The sequence below is a fragment of the Paramormyrops kingsleyae genome, chromosome 23 (genome assembly GCF_048594095.1).
Source record: "Paramormyrops kingsleyae isolate MSU_618 chromosome 23, PKINGS_0.4, whole genome shotgun sequence".
NCBI lineage: Eukaryota > Metazoa > Chordata > Actinopteri > Osteoglossiformes > Mormyridae > Paramormyrops > Paramormyrops kingsleyae.
The window spans coordinates 1,555,151-1,578,010 of NC_132819.1; the positions used below are offsets into that span (position 1 = coordinate 1,555,151).

At 43.7% G+C, this 22,860-nt stretch overlaps 2 protein-coding genes and 1 long non-coding RNA gene across 8 annotated transcripts in view; all 3 read right to left on the reverse strand.

The window, feature by feature from the left end:
• The window catches only part of LOC111837920 (protein disulfide-isomerase A3-like), a 36,726-nt gene extending 15,034 nt beyond the window's left edge, over positions 1-21,692 (reverse strand). The window contains exons 1-12 of one of the 3 annotated variants that reach the window (XM_023800386.2): positions 21,511-21,692; positions 21,065-21,143; positions 15,859-15,976; positions 15,656-15,763; positions 14,012-14,141; positions 13,223-13,336; positions 12,899-13,024; positions 11,380-11,562; positions 11,074-11,182; positions 4,212-4,340; positions 3,960-4,039; positions 3,454-3,511 (exon numbers count right to left, since the gene is read on the reverse strand). In XM_023800386.2, coding sequence (XP_023656154.1) covers positions 3,454-3,511; positions 3,960-4,039; positions 4,212-4,340; positions 11,074-11,182; positions 11,380-11,562; positions 12,899-13,024; positions 13,223-13,336; positions 14,012-14,141; positions 15,656-15,763; positions 15,859-15,976; positions 21,065-21,143; positions 21,511-21,656 — 1,380 coding nt within the window. In that variant the 5' untranslated portion in view covers positions 21,657-21,692. Of the gene's footprint in view, positions 1-3,453; positions 3,512-3,959; positions 4,040-4,211; positions 4,341-5,475; positions 5,536-11,073; positions 11,183-11,379; positions 11,563-12,898; positions 13,025-13,222; positions 13,337-14,011; positions 14,142-15,655; positions 15,779-15,858; positions 15,977-21,064; positions 21,144-21,510 lie in introns of those variants that run through there. The other 2 variants (XM_023800385.2, XM_023800387.2) reach the window with 2 other exon arrangements.
• On the reverse strand, positions 17,782-21,049 carry LOC111837921 (uncharacterized). The gene is made up of 2 exons (XR_002836764.2): positions 18,757-21,049; positions 17,782-18,518 (listed from the first exon to the last, which is right to left on the reverse strand). It is a non-coding gene; the product is annotated as an uncharacterized lncRNA (long non-coding RNA).
• Positions 21,693-21,825: 133 nt separating the features above from the next.
• LOC111837918 (uncharacterized) overlaps positions 21,826-22,860 on the reverse strand; it is a 67,004-nt gene continuing 65,969 nt past the window's right edge. For all 4 annotated transcript variants that reach the window (XM_072706005.1, XM_023800383.2, XM_023800381.2 and 1 more), the window contains exon 28: positions 21,826-22,547. In XM_072706005.1, coding sequence (XP_072562106.1) covers positions 22,437-22,547 — 111 coding nt within the window. In that variant the 3' untranslated portion in view covers positions 21,826-22,436. The remainder of the gene's footprint in view (positions 22,548-22,860) is intronic.

A 22,860-nucleotide genomic window follows, 5' to 3' on the forward strand; every position in this document is an offset into this window, starting at 1 on the left:
CCGCGGCTGCGCTGCTTGCTGCCTCCCTCCTGACTCCCGCGCCCTTACCCCGGCAAGGCCGACGCCCCCCAGGACCCCGCCTGTCAGTGTCCCGAAAGGGACGGGGCCATAAGCGTGGGGCCCGGTTCCCGCCCGCCCTGCCCCCTGGCTCGCCCTCGCTCGCCTTGGCTGGGGCTCCGGGGCCGCCTGCGGTTCCTCCGGCTCGGGGTCGGCGGTCGCCTTCGGGTCCCCCCCTGGATCCGCGGTGCCGGTCCTCGGTCGCGCCTCCGGCTCCATGTCGGTCGCCTCCGGGGCCCCCTGCTCCGGCTGGGCGTCGGACGGCGCCTTCCCCGGCTTCGGCTGCGCCTCCGCCTGCCGCGGCTTCCCCCTCCTGCCTGCCTTCACTGGTGTTCCCTCCTGCTCCCTCCGTGTCCCCTCCGTCACTCCTTCGTCCCGTTCCCTTGGCCCCTGGGTGGTCCCCTCCTGCTCCCTCCTCCCTCTCCCCTGCGGCCCCTCCGGCCGCTGCCCGTCGACCGCTTGGGCTCCCTCGTGCTCCCCTTCTTCCTCCTCCCTTTCCTTTGGTCCCGCCTGTTTCTGCTCTTCGTCCTTTTGTTCCTCCTCCGTTCACTCCTGGCCCTTTTGTTCCGCCTTTCTCCCCTTCTGTGTCTCCCTTCCAGGTCTGTCTGTCCGCTTTCCCTGTTCTTTGTCGGGTTCTGTCCTTCGTCTCGTCCCTGTTCCTGTTTTGTGTCTCTGTCTTGTTCCCTGTTTTTGGTTGATGTTTTGCTTTGTCTTCCAGGTCCTGTTCCCCGGTTCCGTCTCGTCCGTCGCCTCCTCTCGGGCGCGCCCGGTGTGCGCGCCTTTGGGGGGGGGTTATGTCACGCCCCGCTCCGTCCGCTCCCGATGTGTGCCACGCCCACCTCGTTACCTCATGTTCAGCCCTAATTGTGATTGCCTGTGTCCTGTTAAGTCTAGCTTGTCTTTTGTATTTAGTCCTCGTCTGAGTCAGTCTTCCCCAGACTCGTCATTGTATTGTCATGTGCAGTGTCCGTCGATGTCCGTCTGCCTCCAAATAAACCCCCGTTTCCCTAACTACCTGGCTGCTCTCGACTGCTTCCCTGCTCGCCTACCCGCGAATCGTGACACACATGGCAGTTGCTTCAATGCATTTAGGGGTGTGGTGCTGGTCAAGACAATCTCCTGAACTCCAAACTGAATGTCAGAATGGGAAAGAAAGGGTGATTTAAGCAATTTTGAGCGTGGCATGGTTACCACCACCACCAGCCTGAACAGTGGTAACAAGGCATGATGGATCCATGTTCTCATTCTGTTTACGCCAAATTCTGACTCTACCATTTGAATGTCTCAACAGAAATCGAGACTCATCAGACCAGGCAACATTTTTCCAGTCAACTGTCCAAGAATTCAATGAATTTATGATCTGAATCACCCAAGAGAGAGCCAGAAGCATGGACATCTTGCAAACCAGAGGAAGATATAAGGTCAAAATGGCCCCCACAGTCACCAGATCTCAACCCAATAGAGCATCTTTGAGATGTGGTGAGCTTCGTGCCCTGAATGTGCATCCCACAAATCTCCATCAACTGCAAGATGCTATCCTATCAATATGGGCCAACATTTCTAAAGAATGCTTTCAGCACCTTGTTGAATCAATGCCACGTAGAATTAAGGCAGTTCTGAAGGTGAAAGGGGGTCAAACACCGTATTAGTATGGTGTTCCTAATAATCCTTTAGGTGAGTGTACATCCTTTCCTGTCATTCAGACCTGCAACTCATTCCAAAAAAGGTTGGGACAGGAGCAATTTAGGGCTAGTAATGAGGTACATTGGTTAAATAATGATGTGATTTGAAACATGTGATGTCAACAGGTGATTGTAATTATGATTTGGTACAAAAGCAGCATCCAAGAAAGGTCTAGTCCTTTAGGAGCAAAGATGGGCCGAGGATCGCCAGTTTGCCAAGAAATACGTGAGAAAATTATTGAAATGTTTAAAAACAATGTTCCTCATAGAAAGATAGGAAGAGATTAGAATATTTCACCTTCAACAGTGCATAACATAATTAAAAGATTCAAGGAATCTGGAGGAATTTCAGTGTGTAAAGGACAAGGGCACAAGCCTAAGCTGAACAACCGTGATCTCCGATCCCTCAGGTGGCACTGCATCAAGGTTCGTCATTCATCTATAAGCGATATGACCACATGGGCTCAGGACTACTTTGGCAAACCTTTGTCAAGTACCACAATACATAGTTACATCCACAAATACCAGTAAAAAAAGTACTGTGCCAAAAGGAAGCCCTATGTTAACAGTGTCCAGAAGCGCCGTTGACGTCTCTGGGCTCGGAGGCATCTGGGATGGACCATCACACAGTGGAAACGTGTACTGTGGTCAGATGAATCAGTATTTCAGGTATTTTTTGGGAGAAATGGACGCCGTGTGCTCCGGACCAAAGAAGAAAAGGATCATCCAGACTGTTACCAGCAACAAGTCCAAAAGCCAGGGTCTGTCATGGTATGGGGTTGTGTCAGTGCCCTTGGCAAAGGTACCTTGCACTTCTGTGATTCTGTGATAATGCGGATTAATCCATCATCATGATTAATCTGATTAAAATTTTTAACGCAATTAACCAATCTGCAGCGCAGAATGACTCAAAATCCCTGAAATGTCTCTGTCAACCCATTTCGGGCAGTTTTTCTGCATTCCATTTGCCCTCGGAACTCGTATTCTGAGTCGGATTCTGAGTTTTGAAGCCGGAAGTGACGACATGCGCGCTCCCATTTCTCAGACATCCGAGAAATATCTAGGAAGAGCACAGTGGATCCTGAGTTCAGAATTAGTAATATCTTCTCCAGTGCGAACAACTACGACTAATCCAATATAAGGTAATGCATAGAACACACATCACTAATTGCAGAATGCATGTTATGGGCTTCACCAGTACAGATATTCACAATGGACTCTCAACACAACACAATGTTATTACCACTCCTTCTGGCAAGGTACACTAACCCAAAATTCCTAGCAAACTGTAATCTTTGAACTCTCCCAATATCTGGGTCACAGCATTCCACTGCGTCCATCTCTTTGTCTTCCATGGAGATATTACACCCATCAGCCATATGTGCAAATATCACAGGATCATACTTATCACCTTGATCATAGCTAAAAAAAAAAATTCTCCTTAATTGGAAGTATGGAATCTCAATATCGCTGTTGCATAATCTGCTAACAGATTATCTCTCAGTGGAACTAATCACAGGGAAAGGATTAATGGGAGGAAACCAGAGCCCCTGGGGGAAACCCACATGAAAATGGGGAGTGCATGTGAACTGCACACAGAAAGGACCCAGGACCAGACCCATGACCTTCTTGCTGTGAGGCAGCAGTGCTAACCACTGTGCCACCGTGCCGCTCCTTTTTTGTTTTTCTTGAAACAAAAAAAAGATTAGCTAACCTCATATTTAAGTGGCAGGTCCTTCTTCCCAACTCGTGCAAAGTAAATAGTGGGAAAGCTGGAAAGAAAAGAAAAAGGTAATAAGGTAATAATGTCCACCAAGTCAGGTGGAAATATGACCTTACACAACAGGGTCTGCACTGTGCAGTGTTTTTTTGTAAGAGTCACACACACAAACACACTATATTTTATATTTAGCCATCCACCTCCGGTATGCGGTTATCCTGTTTAGGGTCACTGGGGGTTTGGAGCTCGGAGGCTACAGGCTCAAGACAGGGAACCACCTAGGATGGGGAGCTAACCCATTTCAAGGGCACACTCACACACCAGTCACTCGCACATGCACACCTACAGTATGGGCAATTTGGTAACTCCAATTAGTCTCAGCATGTTTTTGGACTGTGGGGGGGAACCGGAATACCCGGAGGAAACCCCACGACGACACTGGGAGAACATGCAAACTCCACATACATGAAAACATATATGCTGAAATAAAGGCAGCTGACCCCTGCACATCATATCCATTTGGGACATCATTTGCAGTGGCATCCATCTTGGCAATGATGATCCTGGGGTTACCCAATAGCTACAGAGAATGGGGAAAGGGACCAAAAACACCACTGCTTAGTTACCCTCAATAAAAGGCAGCTAAACACCATTATAGACAGATGATGATTATCAATCAGATGTGTTTGTGCTCTGTCAGATGCATGAAACACGTCAATAACCTACACAATTCAGGAGTGCATGATACTCACCTTCTGGCCCAGCCCCACATACTTGGGTTCTAGGTTCTTGCAGTGTCTACATGAGGGGGCATAAAACTCAATCAGCACATCCTTGTCTGGATCATTGACAATCTCCTCAAACGTCTCTGCTACCACCACCTGCACAAAGACACAAACCCTGTCACAAAGACACTCAAACTATTAAATCCCTTCACATGTTATTGCTGTACTACCTCAACAAACTGGAGGTCTGAGGAAAATTTCTAAACAAATATTGAATCTAGGTAGACTTCAGGAAGAATAGAATGTTGAAGGCCAAAATAATCCATGTAGGATTATATTTGTCCTAACCAACTAACTTCAAAGACAAATGTGACTTCTTGATAGCAGCAAATGGGATGAGAATGTGGCAAGAAGACAAGATTATGACAATCTCAATAACTCCATTCTTTTTCAATTTTCATTTACCTTTGCTTTATTTATCAGACACTTTTACCAAATGTGATATGCGGAGTAGTGGCTCTGAGGCTGGGGATGTGTGCCAGCAATCTAAAGGTTTGCCAAGAGTAATCATACTCCATTGGGCCCTTCAGCAAGGCCCTTAACCTGTAATTGCTCCATCTTGGGTATGATATTAATTTACATCCAGCCCTGCAAGCAGGTCCTCCAACTAACATGGAAAATTTGGTCGCAGTATTGGCACTTCAGCCACTGAAAGAAAACTCACACTGTTCCTTTTGGACTAGTGTGGTGCTGAGCTATCACCTGCTGCACAATGGTTCTCATCCCTGAGGTGTTTCGTTGTGTGGTGGGTATGGTAAGGTGTTATAATCTGCGTGTGCTCCTTACCTCTATGTACAGTGGTACCTCAAAACTCGAACTTAATCCATTCAGAACTCAAGTTCGAATCTTAAAAAGTTCGAGTTGTGATCGAATATTCCCCATAAGAAATAATGGAAAACCAATTGGTTCCCGGCCCCAAAAAATTACACCTAAATATGTTTTTTTAGCATTTAAACACAAAATGAACCGAATAAAACAAGAGCATATACTGTACTAAACACATCTAAGCACATTTATCAAAACAGTAATTTGTAAAGTAAGTCAATAAATGTATCCAAACAATATGTCCTGCCCCGATCGTCCGCTCCTTCCGTGTGCCACGCCCCCTCATTAACCTTGTGTGATCAGCTGTTTCTGGTTGTTGTCATTAGCCCTCTGTATTTCGCCCACGTTTCAATTTGTTTCCCCAGTTCGGTCAATGTATTGTCCGTCTGCGTTTTGCCTGCCTTACCTGTATTTAAACCCCGCATTCCCCGAAACCCTGACGTCTGCGCCTGTCTCCGTTCCGTCCCTGCTTGGCACAACAATATTATTATAATTAAACGCACGAATGGTTTATTATTAATATTAAAATAATGAATAAGAAATCTTTATGTAATTTATGTACATTTATATTTAAATGTATATTATTATATAATAATAATTACTGCTACTGTCTATCTGTCACGCTGAGCTCCGTCCGATCCTCGTGTGTGCCGCGCCCACCTCGTTACTTTGTGTGATTCCCGGATTGTCATCACTTGTTTCCTGTTTCTCTTGCCTTGTCCGGTGTATTTAGTCCGCGTCTGAGTGAGTCTCCCCAGATCTGTCATTGTTATGTCTCGTGCTCGTTTCCCTGATGTGCCTCCAGACCTGTCAATAAACCCCGTTTGCCCCATACTGCCATCTACTCGCCTGCTTACCCGCTCGCCGGATCACCCAACGTGACAGAATGACAGATCTCGGAGAAAGCACAAAGCGGCAGACCGAGCACCACCGGCTCGGTCTGCTGCAAGACTTTGTGTACTGGCGGTCCCAGCCCGAGGTCCAAGAAGACCCCGTAGCCGTGGCTCTGGCTAACCGGGGCACGGACCTCCTCACGGAGGGGCACCCGCCCGGACAGGACTATCCCCTCCGAAGGGCACGGAAATGCCTCCGCCGCCTGAGCCAAAGCCTGACAAGCAGCTGGGAGAAGCGGAGGAAAAGCAGGGAACAACCGGAAGAAGCTTCCACGCTCTTCCTGGGAGCCTGTTCCTTGCTCCCCACCTGGGAGGAAACCGCTGCTGCCCATCTGCTCAGCGCCGGTGAGAAGCCACCCCCCATGGAGGCTTACAACTACCGGCCAGTGCACCTGGGTCTAGGAGGGATACACGCCATAAGAGACGCAATTCCCCAGATCCCTAAAGCCTTTAAAGGGGCAGCTCCGCCTGCTGCTGCTGCCGCCGCACTGCCCGCGGCACCGCCTGCTGCGGCGCCCCCTGCTGGCCACGTGTCGGCGGCGCCCGACGAGGCGCCCCCTGCTGGCCGCATGGCCGAGGTGCCTGCTGCAGCACCCCCCAGGGTTCCTGAGCCACAGCCCTGCCTGGAGGCTGTAAGCAGGTTTCGCCTCCTGCAGGAACTGTACTGGCGGGTGGTTGAGGAACCCGCCGTGAGAGACTCCCTAGAGGCAGCTCCGCTCCGGGAGCAGCTCCGGAGGGAGTTTGCTACCGCCGACCCTGATTCCCCGCTCCAGCAGCTAGCCCAGGTGGAGGAGACCCTGAGGGAACTGCTCCGTTTGCGGCCAGGGGCCCTGCCTGATGCCGCCATCCAGCCCGGCTCGCCCGTCCAGCCCGGCTGCACCGCCTGCCGCCACGCCCGCGGCTCCGGCTGCACCGCCTGCCAGCTTTTTTTTAGCATTTAAACACAAAATGGCGTCCAAAACGTTAAAGAATGTACCCCAATACTACCCCAAGCCATGCCCCGACACTGCGGCAACACTAGACTATGCCATGCGGTCCATTGTTTATTTCTATTATTACTCTCTATTCATTAATTTGTTCATAAATCGCAAACTTTTAGGTTGTAACATTTGTACAACTATTGCATAACATTTTGGTGAGCAATGGCTACCAAAATGATATAAAGTACAGTATTACCTGATATTTTCAATAAAAAGAAGCACTATCACCAACAAACGATGCTATCACAGCGAATGCGAGGCTGACACTGAAGCGTTACCCTTTGTTTCCACTGAGAGACGTGCCGCGTGACTCATTTCCCCGCACATACAAGTTATCTTAGGTCGGCGTTCACGGTTCGACTTCTGAGATTAAGATGGAGTCCTAGGTCTTTTTTTTTTTTCGAACTGCTTGGTTCGACTTTTAAGAAATTCGAGTTCTAATGAGTTCGAGTACAACCATTTCTAGGGTTTACAAAGAATGGTGTGCAAAGGGAAAAACATCCAGTATGCGGCAGTCCTGTGGGCGAAAATGCCTTGTTGATGCTGGAGGTCAGAAGAGAATGGGCCGACTGATTCAAGCTGATAGAAGAGCAACTTTGACTGAAATAACCACTCGTTACAACCGAGGTATGCAGCAAAGCATTTGTGAAGCCACAACACGCACAACCTTGAGGCGGATGGGCTACAACAGCAGAAGACCCCACCGGGTACCACTCATCTCCACTACAAATAGGAAAAAGAGGCTACAATTTGCATGAGCTCACCAAAATTGGAAAAATCCAGTTTTTTTGCGTTGCACTTCTAATTTATGTTACAGTGTAAGTATTCTTTAATTATATCCATTATAATAATTATGGATATGCAGTAGACAGAGTAACTTAAACGTACCATATAACTCCTACAAGAGCATACAATTCGACACAACTACACAAGCATTGTTTTAACCTTTTTAACCAAACGTTAACGTTACTCTGTCAACAGCCTATTGTCTAAATTACTGAGCTAACAGAGCTACGTAAACAGAGCGAACATGAGAGCACCTGACTGCAGACGTCAATAATGCAGCATAATGGAATAATCTCCCGATCAAACTCCGCTTCCCGAAAGTTATAAACTGCCTCCGGAACCCAGTTAAGGTACAAAAATAGTGATACAGTTAAGTCTTTTTTTCAGAGCCTTCTCTGTTGCTGTGTGGAGCAGCCTGTGTCAGTCACCTCTTTTACTCCCCCCCCCCCCCGACTCCTGAACTCACTCACTCACTCACTCATCCGGGCATGCACTGCGGTCTCAAGAGGAAACGCAGCTTTTTGATATAAAGTTTTTCTTGTTCCCGAATACAAATATTTTTTAAAGTATTTGTTCGAAATAAGTATTCGTAAAAAACACATTATTTGTGCCTTTCCGAATACCGTATTCGGGTTCGGCTCCACCCCTAATATATATATACTGTGTATATATATATATATATATATGAGACAAATGGCATATTACAAACATATGGCTATCAGGCTGGTAAGGAGTTGACTCGGCATAACTGCAGCTAAGCTGAACTTCCAAAAAATACCTGTAAGCAGCATAAAGCTATGTTCACATTACCAGGCTAATGTAACTCAAATCTGATTTTTTTTATTGTCTTAATGTGACACAGATCTTCAGGGCTGTGTGGACACAGAAATCTGATCCTTTCAAATCAGATTTGAGTCACTTTCATATGTGGTTCCAGATACTCATCTGATTCATAGCCATGCAATATGAATGAGAATGGTCAAATTGGAATTAGTCTGTTTTCTTTTTGCTCATATGTATGAGCATTGGTGTCTTCATCCAGCAGCGGCAGCACAGTAAAAAATGGACGGGAAGGATGGGAAAAATGCCGATTTACTCGATATTTGGGGAAATGAATCAGTTCAAGCCAAACTGGAAGGGACTTGTTGAACTTATTAAAATCAAATGGTGATCTAAACAACTGACAAAGAAATGGTAAAAACATCCATTTTGTCAGGTTTAATACCATGAGCTGTCTCACAAATATACCATTTTTTCTTATTGGAGACACAGATGCAAAAACATATCAATGTGTGCTGTTAAGGAGGACAGATGGATTCTCAGTACAGTTAGAAACAGGTCACTTGTAATTATGAATAGGTTCAACTGTTAAGAGAGGCAAATCTGATCTGAGCAAAAACTGTAATTGAACAATGAGGCTTGTAATGTAAATGTAACCTTATAGTTTTCGGTTATGCCAAATATGAACAAACTTTCTTTTCTTTATAAACAAGCTGACAATGAGTTATGTAGGGTCTAATGATGAAAAGAGATTTAACAATGTTCTGCTTTCACTCAACAAATACAGGCCTATGTGTTGTGGCACATTACTGCTGTGATCATCATTAATATTATCTGCCATTTATGACACAATAGCTCTTCTGTTGGTTTGTACCGTCAATCACATCCTACATCAATGAGTCCTGGCAGCCCAATGCTCTGCCAGCAGTTTGTGGTTTTTCCCTCCTTGGACCATTCTCAGGAGGTACCCACCATGGCGGACCATGAGCACCCCACAAGTCTTGCCGTTTCAGAGACACTCTGATCCAGTCATCCGGCCACAGCAATTTGGCCCTTGTCAAAGTCACTCCAGTCTTTATCCCTGCCCATTTCTTCTGCATTCAACATGTCGACTATGAGTACCGAATGTGAGCTTACTGTCTTATAGGGGTGGGTGATCTTGCTAAAAAAATCTTTATAACATACAATCACAATCCACGATCTGAATTCATATCTTTCTTTCCAATTTTGAAATGTGCTGTCAAGAATATTCAGACTGGAACAAGCCTAAGGACTAACCTCTTAGCACCATTTAAAACACAATATTACATTAAAAGACACTGCTTTCAAAATGGTAATTAAATCCTGAGTTAAACTTTATTTTAAATATTGAACAAAGTTGTGTCAGATGCTTCCATTTACAGTCTTTATATAGATCTGTCGTATTACCTCTGGATGTGCCAACCGTGGCCTGACAAAGTTTACAAAGTTTTCGCTTTGTGTAATATCTGACTGTGCATGCCCCGATTTGTTCCTTGCCTGACGGTGCCTGATATGTACTACTTCACTTCACAACATTTTCACAACACATTCTATTAATATTTCTTTTCACTATATCAGGTTCATTTTATGGATTCCTCGTGAGTGATCTCCACCAGCCCAGAATAGGTTATTAAGCCAGATATTCTGCTTTTAGATACTTTGCGTTCTCTGTCTGTTTAATGAAAATTCTGCATAGGACCTGCACTTATGTCTCAGTTTGTGTTTATAGGACTCAATAGGTACCCCAGTCATGGTTGGGTAACCGTTTATATTCCTGTAGTTCAGAGGGGACCAAAGCTATTGGAAAATAAACTACTATTTCAGATATGGGATATTTAGGTAATAATGTTGATCAAAAGACTACAAACTTCGGCAGTGAACACTTAAATATACAAGCAAAGAAACAGATTTTTTTTAGTCAGTGGATTCAATAAAGTGACCACTGTAGTTTGCTGTAAATATAAACTATGTAGTTTGCTGTAAAATGGTAGGATGAACAGATCGGGCAGTGCCAGAAAATATAATGCTGTGCACGTATGCTTGGAATTGTTGTACATGCACAAACGTGCGAGGTACAAATCGAGCAGATGGTACGAATCGGGTAGTTGCATGTCGGATCACAAGCCAAAACAGAATGACTTCCTACTAGACGCTGTGTTGACTGGCCAAATTATATCATGTGTCTCTGTCACAGGTTCTCTTTCAGACATGAAAATTCAAAGTGAGCTACTGGCATGGCAGATAATGTGGTATGGATTGGGTAGTGATGCGTTACTACTGGTAATCAAAGTATTATATGAAGTTTGGAAATATTAGTAGGAGAACATAAAAGATCACAGTTTTTACAATTCGCATGAAAAGCAGATTGTGGACGTCTTCAAGATCAATCACAATATAAAATCATCATATTGCTCACCCCAGCTATGTAATACATCCCAGACTTCAAAGACACCATTTTCACCACAGTCAACAAAATTCACTTCAAGTGGGGCATAGTCATAATGTTCTGGCACATCAGTGTGTATGCAACATAGGCACGCATACCTTGATGGGGCCATTATTGCGCTCAGGAGCAGGCTGGGATTTAATAAAGCGCTTCAGGTATCCAGCAAAATAATCCTCCAGGAAGCGCTCGAGTGCCTTTCCATCACGACTGAACACAGACACAAACATGGGCATAAACACGAGCACTGCATCGAAGAAACAGACGTGATAAAATCTGTAAAGTCAACATAATATTGAGGTACACAGGGAAAATCATCTACAATCACATTTATTCATTTGTTACTATGTTTAAAATATTATAGCCAATACAGAAACATACTGCACACTAGTCTCCTCAATACTCACGTGAACTCCTCACGCATGGTATACTTATGTCCCTCCCGTGTCCTGATGGTGACAACAGGCGGCCCCCCACTGTCTGACAGGCCCAGGCCAAACTCCTGCTCTAGCTCTTTCCAGAACTCTCTCCTGTCGGCCACTGCAAAGCTAAGGCTCCGAGACTGGAACTGAGATGCCACTTTCAGCACTCTAACAGAGGCAGAGCATAAACGAGAGCTTCAGCATCAGCAAGGAGAGAAAGAACAGCTTAGCATCAATATATTGTCTATCTGCTGAAATTTTAAGAGGCAGCAGGAAATACTATATCCTTTTTGTCCAGATACAAAAGCCCTTTGACTTACTAGTACATACAAGGTGTACCATGTCTTATGCCGTGCATATTTTAAATATAAGATTCAAACAACTGCAAACCCTTATGGATGAGTGGCTATTGAAAACAAATGTATCGACAATAAATATAGCAAATGAAGACAGTTCAGTTGAATGGTGGCTGTGTAACTGCAACCCCCAAATTTGAGCTTTTATATAATTCAATTCAATTTACTTTTGTACAGCGACATAGTGCCTTTCATAACAGTTACCCCAAGGTGCTTTACATGGGTGAGTTATAAAATCACTGAGAACAATTCAATATTTTATATTATTATTTAACATTATTATTTTATATTATTCATATTATATAATAAATAAATGCTCCATAATGAAAATAATTAAATTTCTTATTTTCAATATGACTGGATTCCCATTACATACACTTCAGATTTTGAGATTCTGTGTACCTGGCATAATGACATGTGCACTCTTAAGACAGCACTTGATAAACACTGCCCGGCCAAAAAAAAGTCGCTGTTTGAATTTATATCAGCAAATAATTAAAAGCCAATGACTGGATCATTATTACAGCTCAGCAACGTTATGCAGCAATAAAGTAAAGTCAGCTGGGTACCTGAATCTACTGAATGGCCAGGTTACACCTCCATCCAATATCAATGGATTTTTTTCTTCCCTGTTTGCATGGGCATATTCCAGGACAAGAATGCCAAGATTTTATGGGTTCGAACTGTCAAAGTGAGGTTCAGGGAGCATGAGGAATCATTTTCACGCATGACTTGGTCACCACAGAATTGTGACCTTGACCTCATTGAAGGTCTTTGGGATGTGATAAAGGAGGCTTTATGGAGTGGTTAAACTCACTTGTCAATACAGGATCTCGGTGAGAAATGAATGCAAATCTGGATGAAAATAAAGGGTGAGATGTTGCATAAGCCTGTAGAGACAATGTCATGACAAATGTGTGCCATAATCAAAGCTAAAGGCGTCCAACGAAAAATTCAAAAGGCGACTCTTTTTTTTGGCCGGGCAGTCATATCTGGTGTACATGGTGTAGCTCAATCTAGAAATATAATCTGTCTACTACCCAATGAAAATAGTATGCAAGAATGTCCATGTAAGCAGGTCTCTCTCTCTCTCTCTCTCTCACACACACACACACACACACACACACACACACACACAGGGTGCTCACCTGTTCCTCCAGTACTTGGATCCCTTAGGATCCCGCACATAATCCAGATCATAGAAAGCGGTCAGCAAGTCTCGCCCCTTCAGTTTATCTCTGTTATCCTGGGTCACATGAGGGCAAATTCCAAAGCTGCAGGCAGAAGGGGGAAAATTGTACTAATGTCTGTAGAAATCTAAAGCGCTCAGGCATGAGATGGAGACAGACATGCCCACCCTTCACTGAAGTATGAATGGATGGATAGAAAACAGAAAAAGGTAAACCATATCGCAAAAGAATAGCAGAGAAACATAGACACACGCACCCAGTCACTCACACACACGCACTCACATGTTGTCCTTGATGAACTTGCGTAGTCCAGAGATATTAATAGGACCATCATACTTTTCTATGCTTGTCTCAAATGTGCTGTGGAGCCGTGGTGGTCGGAAGAGCAGAACAGTCCTGCAAGACAGAAGCCAAGAATTAGGGAAGGCTGAGCGACAAGAAGAAGCCAGAGAAGGGAAAGCTGAGTGACAACGCTCTGGGAAGGAGTCCCCATTCGCTCCATTATCCAGCTTCCTTTTAGCTAGTAATAACAGTTGATACTTTTTATTGATCCCCTTGGGAAAATTCTCTTTACTCCTCCCCCAACTTGCTCTCTGTAGGTAAGAGCAAGCTGGCTGTGAAGGGCAGCCACATATAGCAGCGCCCAGGGAGCTGGGAATTAAGGGCCTTGCTGAAGGACCTGCAGACATGCTGAGGCTGGGCTCGAACTGGCGATCTTCTGAGCACAGGCACAGAGACGTAGCCCACTGAGCAACATGCCAATAATAGTATTGCTTAGTATTGCAATACTATGACCTAAAAGCATTGTGGTACAAAGCATGAACACGGCATCACATTTCTAATTAAAAGTACAGCATTACACTTCTATTTAGCATGGTTTACACAAGGTTTCCATGAATTTGTAATAGTAGCTGCAGAACTTCATAATGATAGCATAATGAAAGCAGATCTGCAATATCAGGACAGATGCAGCTGAAGCACTCCAGGGATTTCAAGCAGCAACTTTCTTAAGCCCAGTGTTCCAGCGCCCCCTGCCCCAGACGCACAGGCTGGCCCTCAATGCCCCCTCACTCTGTGTGCAGGTCGTGCATGACGCCCAACTCAGCCTTCGTTGTGTGGGCAAAGCGGTAGCTCTCCCTCAGGGTGGCGGCAGCCTTCAGGAATTCCGCTAGCTGTGTAGAGCCGTGCCCAGGAAAGAAGCCTATTGGGGAGGCAGAAAGGTGATTTGCCTTATTACACTGCTGTCACTATGTCAGCGGTACAGGTAAACATACAAAAAAAAAAAAAACAATTCTAACATGCCCATCTCTCATTCATTTCAGTGAATAGAAATTATTCAAAGTTTGGGAACATTTCAACTTGATTAAAAGAAAAAATTGTACAATGCAAAACTGAACATGCACTATGGGAGTTCTCAAGTTGAAATGCTGCCTGACGTCGTTATCTACCATTCAGCTCTTCCTTTCACTTCATTCAAGTGAGTTATCAGGTTAAAACACGGCTGAACACAGTCCCTCCATAAACCACGAAACTTGACTGCTAGCAGGCTTGCGCCAACAGCTTACTGTGACAACTATAAACAAGGACAGTGTATATTGCCTTTTTCTCTATATATTTTGAAATGTGATTTTTATGCATTCTGGACTTGTAGATGACAAACATTGGAGATGAGCGGCAGACTTTGGTCTGAGTTATATTTTATGTGCACAGTTTATTATTACTTTCAATATATAAAAGTTATAGGTTGCAGCTGCCCTGATTTTACCCTGACCGTAGCCAATTTTCTCTATTCGGAAACTTAACAAATGTAAACTGTTGTCAGTAAACCAGAGTCTCATAGACATAGGAGGGTGCCTCAACCATGTTTACCTGAGCAGGCAAAGATTTTTACTTGCAGCATTTTGAAAATGTCAAATAAACAAATTGAGAAAGGTGTCAGTTGAAGAACTGGTGAGTGTAAAGCAATGTAAAGGACATTAATAAAGTGTGGAGAACACGACGGAGACCAATGACTCTCTGTGTGCGGTACCTCCCATGATGTTATGCGCCCTGTGTAGGACTGTTCATCACTTTTGTATTTGTGTTCTCCCTGATATTAATCATCAGAGTCATAATTACCCAAAACAAGCAGACTGGTGACATAGAATATATGGTATAATATATTAGGTGTTAGATATCAGGCAGATAAAAGGGCAGAAATAAGAAGAGATGAGAGAACAGCGGGTGACATCTCATGTGGAACTGGTAAAGCACTTCAAGTTGACATACTGTGCCTCATCATCACTGCCTCTTAACTAGACAACAATCTAAAAAAATGGTAAATTCTAAAATCAGCTTTTAGTTAGTGTCAGCTGTGATGATGTTCTGGCACCAAGTTGGTGGAATGAACTCCCCCTAGAAGTCCGAACAGCTGAGTCACTGAGTGTCTTCAAAAGATGACTTAAAACACACCTTTTCCAGAAATACCTGAATTAGCACTTCTGCCATTCCTTAACAAAAAAATAAATAAATAAATAAAAATGCACTTTTCCAACAGAGTATTAGATCGATGGTATTCATAGCTTTGGTTTTATTGAGCTAGTATTGGGAAAAAATCATTGTAGAGTCTTATGTAAGTCGCTCTGGCTAAGGGCGTCTGCCAAATGCTGTAAATGTAAATGTAAAATGAATGACCTCCTGGCTTCAGGTGTTAGAACAATATAAATGAACACTTACCCACTATGCTGGCATCAAAGTTATCAATGAAGGCATCCAGGTCAGCCTTGCTATGTAGGCTCACAGAGCTGGGTCCAACCTGCTTCTGCATATATTGCACGATGCCCTCTGCATGTGTAAACACTGGTCACACAACGATAATAGCAGCATACACACGCAATGCCACATTCACTTATGACAAAGGCCCACAGAAAGCCAATCACCTGCCGTGTGTGGTCCATTGTAGATAGCAGCTTCCTTCCCATTTCGGAATATTTTGAGAGTGGGGTACCCATTCACTCCAAAGCGTCCACACATTCCTGAGTTTGCTGAGCAATCCACCTGGTCAGAAATGGAAATATGTGGCATTATTGAGAAACACCACATCTCACTATCCATGCTGTGAACTAGGTACCATGTTTGCAGTACTTGTTTCCTTTATCCTGCTGTTTGTGAGCGCAACCACTGTGACTGATAGAATTTTCTGTCAATTGCGATTCTTCAGCTGTCATATGGTGAGTTTAGGGTTATGTTGTTTAATAGCCATCTTCATTGTCTGATTTGTGTGGTTAGGAAAGCTGGAGGCAGTCAATCAGAGGAAGAGTTTTTTTTGGCTGTGCTGTAATTGTGTTTCCAGGTGGGTGAGTAGTAGTGTTCTTGGCTATAATGAATTAATTTTCCTCCTTTTTCCTTGTATGATTCTGTGTTTTTTTTTTTTGCTTATACTGTACAATAGTTTGTCAGTACACTTATCTATGAGATGAGCTTATAGATTTTCTCCTTTTTCCCTTTCATTCACACAAATTAACCTGGTCCTTAGACTGTAACGGTGCTACAAGTCTGATTTGATAATATAACAAGAAATGTAATGATTTGAAAAATACCTAAACTACTTCTAGAAGTATCTTTTCTACATGGAAATCCTGTAAAGCACAGGAGAAATTATTTTTAAGTGATCTAGAAAGACATTTTATAGGCATGGTTTATCATAAATACATAGGCTTACAGCACTTAGGCGGACGTTTTTTGCTGCCTTGCCAGAATTTGATACCATACCAGAAATTTTCAGTTATAGGTGATACACACAGTGATACAGCACAGTGATACAGCATGTTGCTGCACCCACCCCATGACAATCCACCTCAGGGATGAGAACGCAATTGTAGCTCTGCAGTGGGTGATACCGCAAAACCACACTAGTGTGAATGGAGGTATACCAGTCATTTTTGTCTACTTTGTCAAAATATCCTACCCATAGATTTGAAATTATATTTGTATAAGGATTTATATTATCAAAATAAAACTTTCCGATACTTTAAATGGGGGTACCAAGTTCTTACATGTAGTTTTATGCTGCCAGAAACTGCTACCCGTAGTTTTCAGTGGGGTAACAGTTTTTTTTTATAAGGAAGTTCAATGTGAGGGTAAGAATGTAATGTAAAACCATCCATCCATCCATCGTACAACCCGCTTATCCTACTGGGTCCGGAGCCTATCCCAGAAGCAATGGGCACAAGGCAGGGAACAACCCTGGATGGGGGGCCAGCCCATCACAGGGCACACTCACACACCATTCACTCACACATGCACACCTAAGGGCAATGTAGCAACGCCAATTAGCCGCAGCATGTCTTTGGACTGTGGGAGGAAACCGGAGTACCCAGAGGAAACCCCACGACGACACAGGGAGAACATGCAAACTCCACACACATGTGACCCAGGCAAAGACTCAAACCCAGGTCCCAAAGGTGCGAGGCAACAGTGCTAACCACCATGCCACCCTGCAATGTAAAACTGTCCTCTTACTGTAATTGGCAAAGTAGTTATATAATTAACTTCTTAAGCTCGGGGTATTTCTGCTGAATTTTACATTCAGTTTCAAGACTTACTGTACAAAATATACAAGGATTAACTTCACAATAGTGATGATGTATCAAAAAGAGACACTGAACTTACTAAATTAATTATTTGGCCAAAATAATATGCATATATTTGGAAAAAAGTGATTTAAAAAAATGCCTATTTTTTTCTCCTGAAAATCAAGCTTAATATCATATCAGTAGCATAAATATGTAGCTGAATGGCTTTAAATGAGTCATTACAGACCATTACTTTCTGTAAAGAACAAGTAAAAATGCATTGTCAGAATATGCTTACATTCATTTTATGTTAGTGGCATTTAGTAATGATTAGGAAAGTTATTGCTTTCTTTAAAACAAAATATACTGTATATATCAGGTAATAAAAAGTGAAGACGGAGACCTCCCAAAACACAATGTAGGTCTAATGCTTTTGTATCAAACAAGTTCAGTTCCAGGTAAAACAGAAACAGTTTAGAAACAGTTTAGTTGTTATTTAAATTAAATATTACTTCAATTAAAGCAAAGATCACAATATAAAACAATCTCAACAAGAAAAACAAATACACATGTATCATCAAGTTTAATGGTAAAACCTGGTCCCATATTTAAAGAATTCAGAATCCGTAAAATTAGAATAACAATAACATAATAATAATCACAGCAATCTGGTTTTACACCCAAGTCATCTACCATTGACTGCATCCTGGCACTAAGGGTTCTCATCGAGTACAAATGCAAATATTGGCAAAGTCTCTTTGCAGCCTTTGTTGATATTTTTAAAATGTTCGACTTAGTTGATCAAGCTGCCCTGTGGGACATCCTGACACTTTGAGGGATCATGGGTATCATGACTGGATTGTACATTGGTACTGTGAGTCTTGTGCAGAATGGAGGGAGAACCTCTGCATTCTTCCCAGTTGATTCTGTGATTCATCAGAGGTGTGTTCTTGCTCCTACTCTGTTCAATGCTTGCATGGACTGTGTGCTGAGCAGGGTCGTGGGGTTCAGCGGCAGTGGGGCATCTGTTGGTGAGGAAAGATTCACTGATCTTAACTTTGCCAATGATGCTGTAATTTTCGCAGAATCAATGGAGGCTCCGATCGGGGCTCACTAGAAAAGGAGCGAGGAGTCTAAGTCTGGGCTTTGTGAGTGTCCTGGATAAAACCCAAGATCCAGGATTTTAATGACCCCTTGGGCACAGCCATCAGCAGTGCATCTTTCTGCAGGGATAATATTGACCATGTTGAAATGTTCACTTACCTCAGCAGCAATATTCATGTCTCTGGTGATTCTTCCTATTAGGTCAGTAGACGGACTGGGAGAGCATTGGGGGGGGGGGGGGGGGGGGTCATGAGGTCACTGGAAAAGGAATGTGTGGTGCTCCCAACATTTTTGTAAGAGGACAAGAGTCCAAGTCTTTAGAGTCCTCATGCTCCCTGTTTTGCTGTATGGCTGCGAGACATGGATGATATCCAGTGACCTGAGATGAAGACTGGACTCCTTTAGTACCGTGTCTCTTCGGAGAACCACTGGTTTGACTGGTGATCAAGCAGTTGCTCACGGGGTTCTGAATGAGGCACATTACCTGCATTGTGACGGAGCATCAGTTACAGCATTATGACACTACAGCCATGAGGCTCGTTTCCCTGAGAGTCATCCAGCTCGCAGGATCGTTATTGCTGAGGATCTGAGTAGCTGGACCAGGCCAAGGGGACGCCCATGTAGATGTCCATTTCCAGGGGGTGCGACTCGACTGCATGTCAGCCTGGGGGAGGTCACCAACCAGGATTCCAAGGTGTTTCATCGTGTAGTGGGTGTAACAACGGGCTGTACTAATGCATGCTCCCCAACCTGACCTGACCTTGCTTCGTTTAATGCACATGATAAACACAAATATCAACAAACTATGAATAATGCCTGAGATAATCCACGTTAACAATCAAGGGTAGCTAAAAGCTTTCAGATCTTGTAGACATACACTCACCTAAAGGATTATTAGGAACACCTGTTGAATTTCTCATTAATGCAATTATATAATCAACCAATCACATGGCAGTTGCTTCAATGCATTTAGGGGTGTGGTCCTGGTCAAGACAATCTCCTGAACTCCAAACTGAATGTCAGAATGGGAAAGAAAGGTGATTTAAGCAATTTTGAGCGTGGCATGGTTGTTGGTGCCAGACGGGCCGGTCTGAGTATTTCACAATCTGCTCGGTTACTGGGATTTTCACGCACAACCATTTCTAGGGTTTACAAAGAATGGTGTGCAAAGGGAAAAACATCCAGTATGCGGCAGTCCTGTGGGCGAAAATGCCTTGTTGATGCTAGAGGTCAGAGGAGAATGGGCCAACTGATTCAAGCTGATAGAAGAGCAACTTTGACTGAAATAACCACTCGTTACAACCGAGGTATGCAGCAAAGCATTTGTGAAGCCACAACACGCACAACCTTGAGGCGGATGGGCTACAACAGCAGAAGACCCCACCGGGTACCACTCATCTCCACTACAAATAGGAAAAAGAGGCTACAATTTGCACGAGCTCACCAAAATTGGACAGTTGAAGACTGGAAAAATGTTGCCTGGTCTGATGAGTCTCGATTTCTGTTGAGACATTCAAAGGGACATTCAAATAGTCAGAATTTGGCGTAAACAGAATGAGAACATGGATCCATCATGCCTTGTTACCACTGTGCAGGCTGGTGGTGGTGGTGTAATGGTGTGGGGGATGTTTTCTTGGCACACTTTAGGCCCCTTAGTGCCAATTGGGCATCGTTTAAATGCCACGGCCTACCTGAGCATTGTTTCTGACCATGTCCATCCCTTTATGACCACCATGTACCCATCCTCTGATGGCTACTTCCAGCAGGATAATGCACCATGTCACAAAGCTCGAATCATTTCAAATTGGTTTCTTGAACATGCCAATGAGTTCACTGTACTAAAATGGCCCCCACAGTCACCAGATCTCAACCCAATAGAGCATCTTTGGGATGTGGTGGAACGGGAGCTTCGTGCCCTGGATGTGCATCCCACAAATCTCCATCAACTGCAAGATGCTAGGGCTAACTTTTCTAAAGAATGCTTTCAGCACCTTGTTGAATCAATGCCACGTAGAATTAAGGCAGTTCTGAAGGCGAAAGGGGGTCAAACACCGTATTAGTATGGTGTTCCTAATAATCCTTTAGGTGAGTGTATAATGCTTGATTTACACATGGTCTGTAACTGATTGAAGCAGTTTTACCGTACTATTCGGGAGACCGAAGCACCTTGAGTTATAGAAACACAAGGTCGTCAGAAGCCGTACTGTAAGGTACATACACGGTGGGAGATTTATACACAGTTAAGGACACGCGAGGATCGGACAGGGCTCACATAAGATATGGGCAAACATACACGCCACAATCGGGAAATACATTAATAACAGTACAACAAGGGGCAATTCCCCGCGAGCATGCCGGGATATGATAATCCCCGCTGGCGATACAATACTATTAACTAATAGCCTACTGGAAAGCACGAGGTTCCTAATTACAACAAAAAAAAAATACGGATATAAACAATTATTACCTCTGCTAAAGTGACAGTCCCCTTCAGGCGCGTTGCTGCATTTTCATACTCAGGAGCTAATTTCTGACATTTTTTGCACCTGGCAAACAAACGATGACCGGCTGTTATTACGATGAACAGTAATACACACCACAAATTTTAATCGCAGCTTTCTAGTCACTTACCATTTATTAATACGTACCCAAAACACAATCGCATTTATCCATTTCCAAATTAAAACTAACCAGAAATTCAGCGTGCAGCCATAATTCGTGTCTCCAGCGCATGCATAATCCACTTTCATGTATTTTTTTCCCAATCTAACATACCAGCCCTAAACCGCCAATCCCCCGAAACAACGTAAAATCCACCTTACTGGTAATTTTATGTCATAACACCTGGATATCGACTACACAGAACATGCCGGCATTTAAAAAATAATTGTTATATGCATATTTTTCCCTTACCAAGGGGCAAAGAATTTCACCAGCATCATATCCTGCTCGGACACCCAGTAGTCGAAGTCGGTGTTTTGGAGCTGCAGTACGTCTATACCAAGGCCCATAGGGCTCAGGATGAGCAGGGCGATCAGAGCGGACGAAACGTCAGCCATATCTGCTTGGGAAGGGGAGCCACGCTTTACTAAAGCACGGTGCGCAAAGCGTGCTGAAAGGCGCCCTCCTATTGGTCAAGACGCCGTTCCATTCTGTTAGCGTGCACCGTCGCTCCTTCATTGCAGCGGCCACTGATGGAGACCTTGCTAATATGACAACTGTACACTCTTTGCTTTGTACCATGACACGCGTAATATTTTTAATGCAGGTTTCATATTAGCAGTCTTCTTCCATTTAGGAATTATATACAATCACATACATATATACAAAAATAAATTATATTCAGCGTCTACTTAGTGATTTACAGTAAAGTAATATATACAATGTTTTCTTGATAACTGAGATAACTTACAACTGCACAATTCCTTGTTAGTCTTCTTCACTTGGGTTACTCATTTGGGTTTTTTTTGGTTGAAACTCCAATTTTTCACCTGCATTTTTTCACTTGACCAGTAATTATGGAGAACCAGGTACAATTAATACAAGGTTTATGATTGCATGCTATTTCCATTGTTAAAATCATTGTTCAGTTACTTTCATGTACACCCCAAATTCTTTTTAATATTGATAATGAAATCAAATGAACAACAAGAAGGCTTCTCGTGTTCATGACTGTTTAGAACTGAGTGTTCAGATGTTCTCTAGTGGTAGAGTCCAGCCACACCTCTGATGCAGTATCTGGATTTCAAAACTGGGCAGTCGGCCCAAATGCGCAGAGCAACATCCTCCCTGAGTACCAAGTGTCTTAAGAGTCCTCCGTGGCTTGTCTTTGCCTTTGCTCAGTCAGGCTCCTTCTGTGGCCTTTCTTCAGTAGTAGGCTGGTTCTCTGAGCAAGCCAGTTTGGATATGGCATGGAAAAGGTGCAGGAGATTGCGGAAGCGCTTAGCAACCTGAAGAATGGAGAGGAGTGAACAGCAATACTTACAACATAGGGAGAGGTACATTCAGGACAGGACACCAGGCTATACAAGTATTAGTCATCCGTCGCTTAACGACTGGGATACATTCTAAGAAATGTGCCATTAGTCGATTTCATCGTTGTGCAAACATCAGAGTGTACTTACACAAATCTATAACCTACTACACAGCTGGGCTATATGGTGTAGTCTAAATAACAATAAAAACTATAGTAAAATACTCAGGTCTATAGCCCCCACTGAAAGGACCTAATGATGCCCATGGTAAATACATAAACCAGTAACA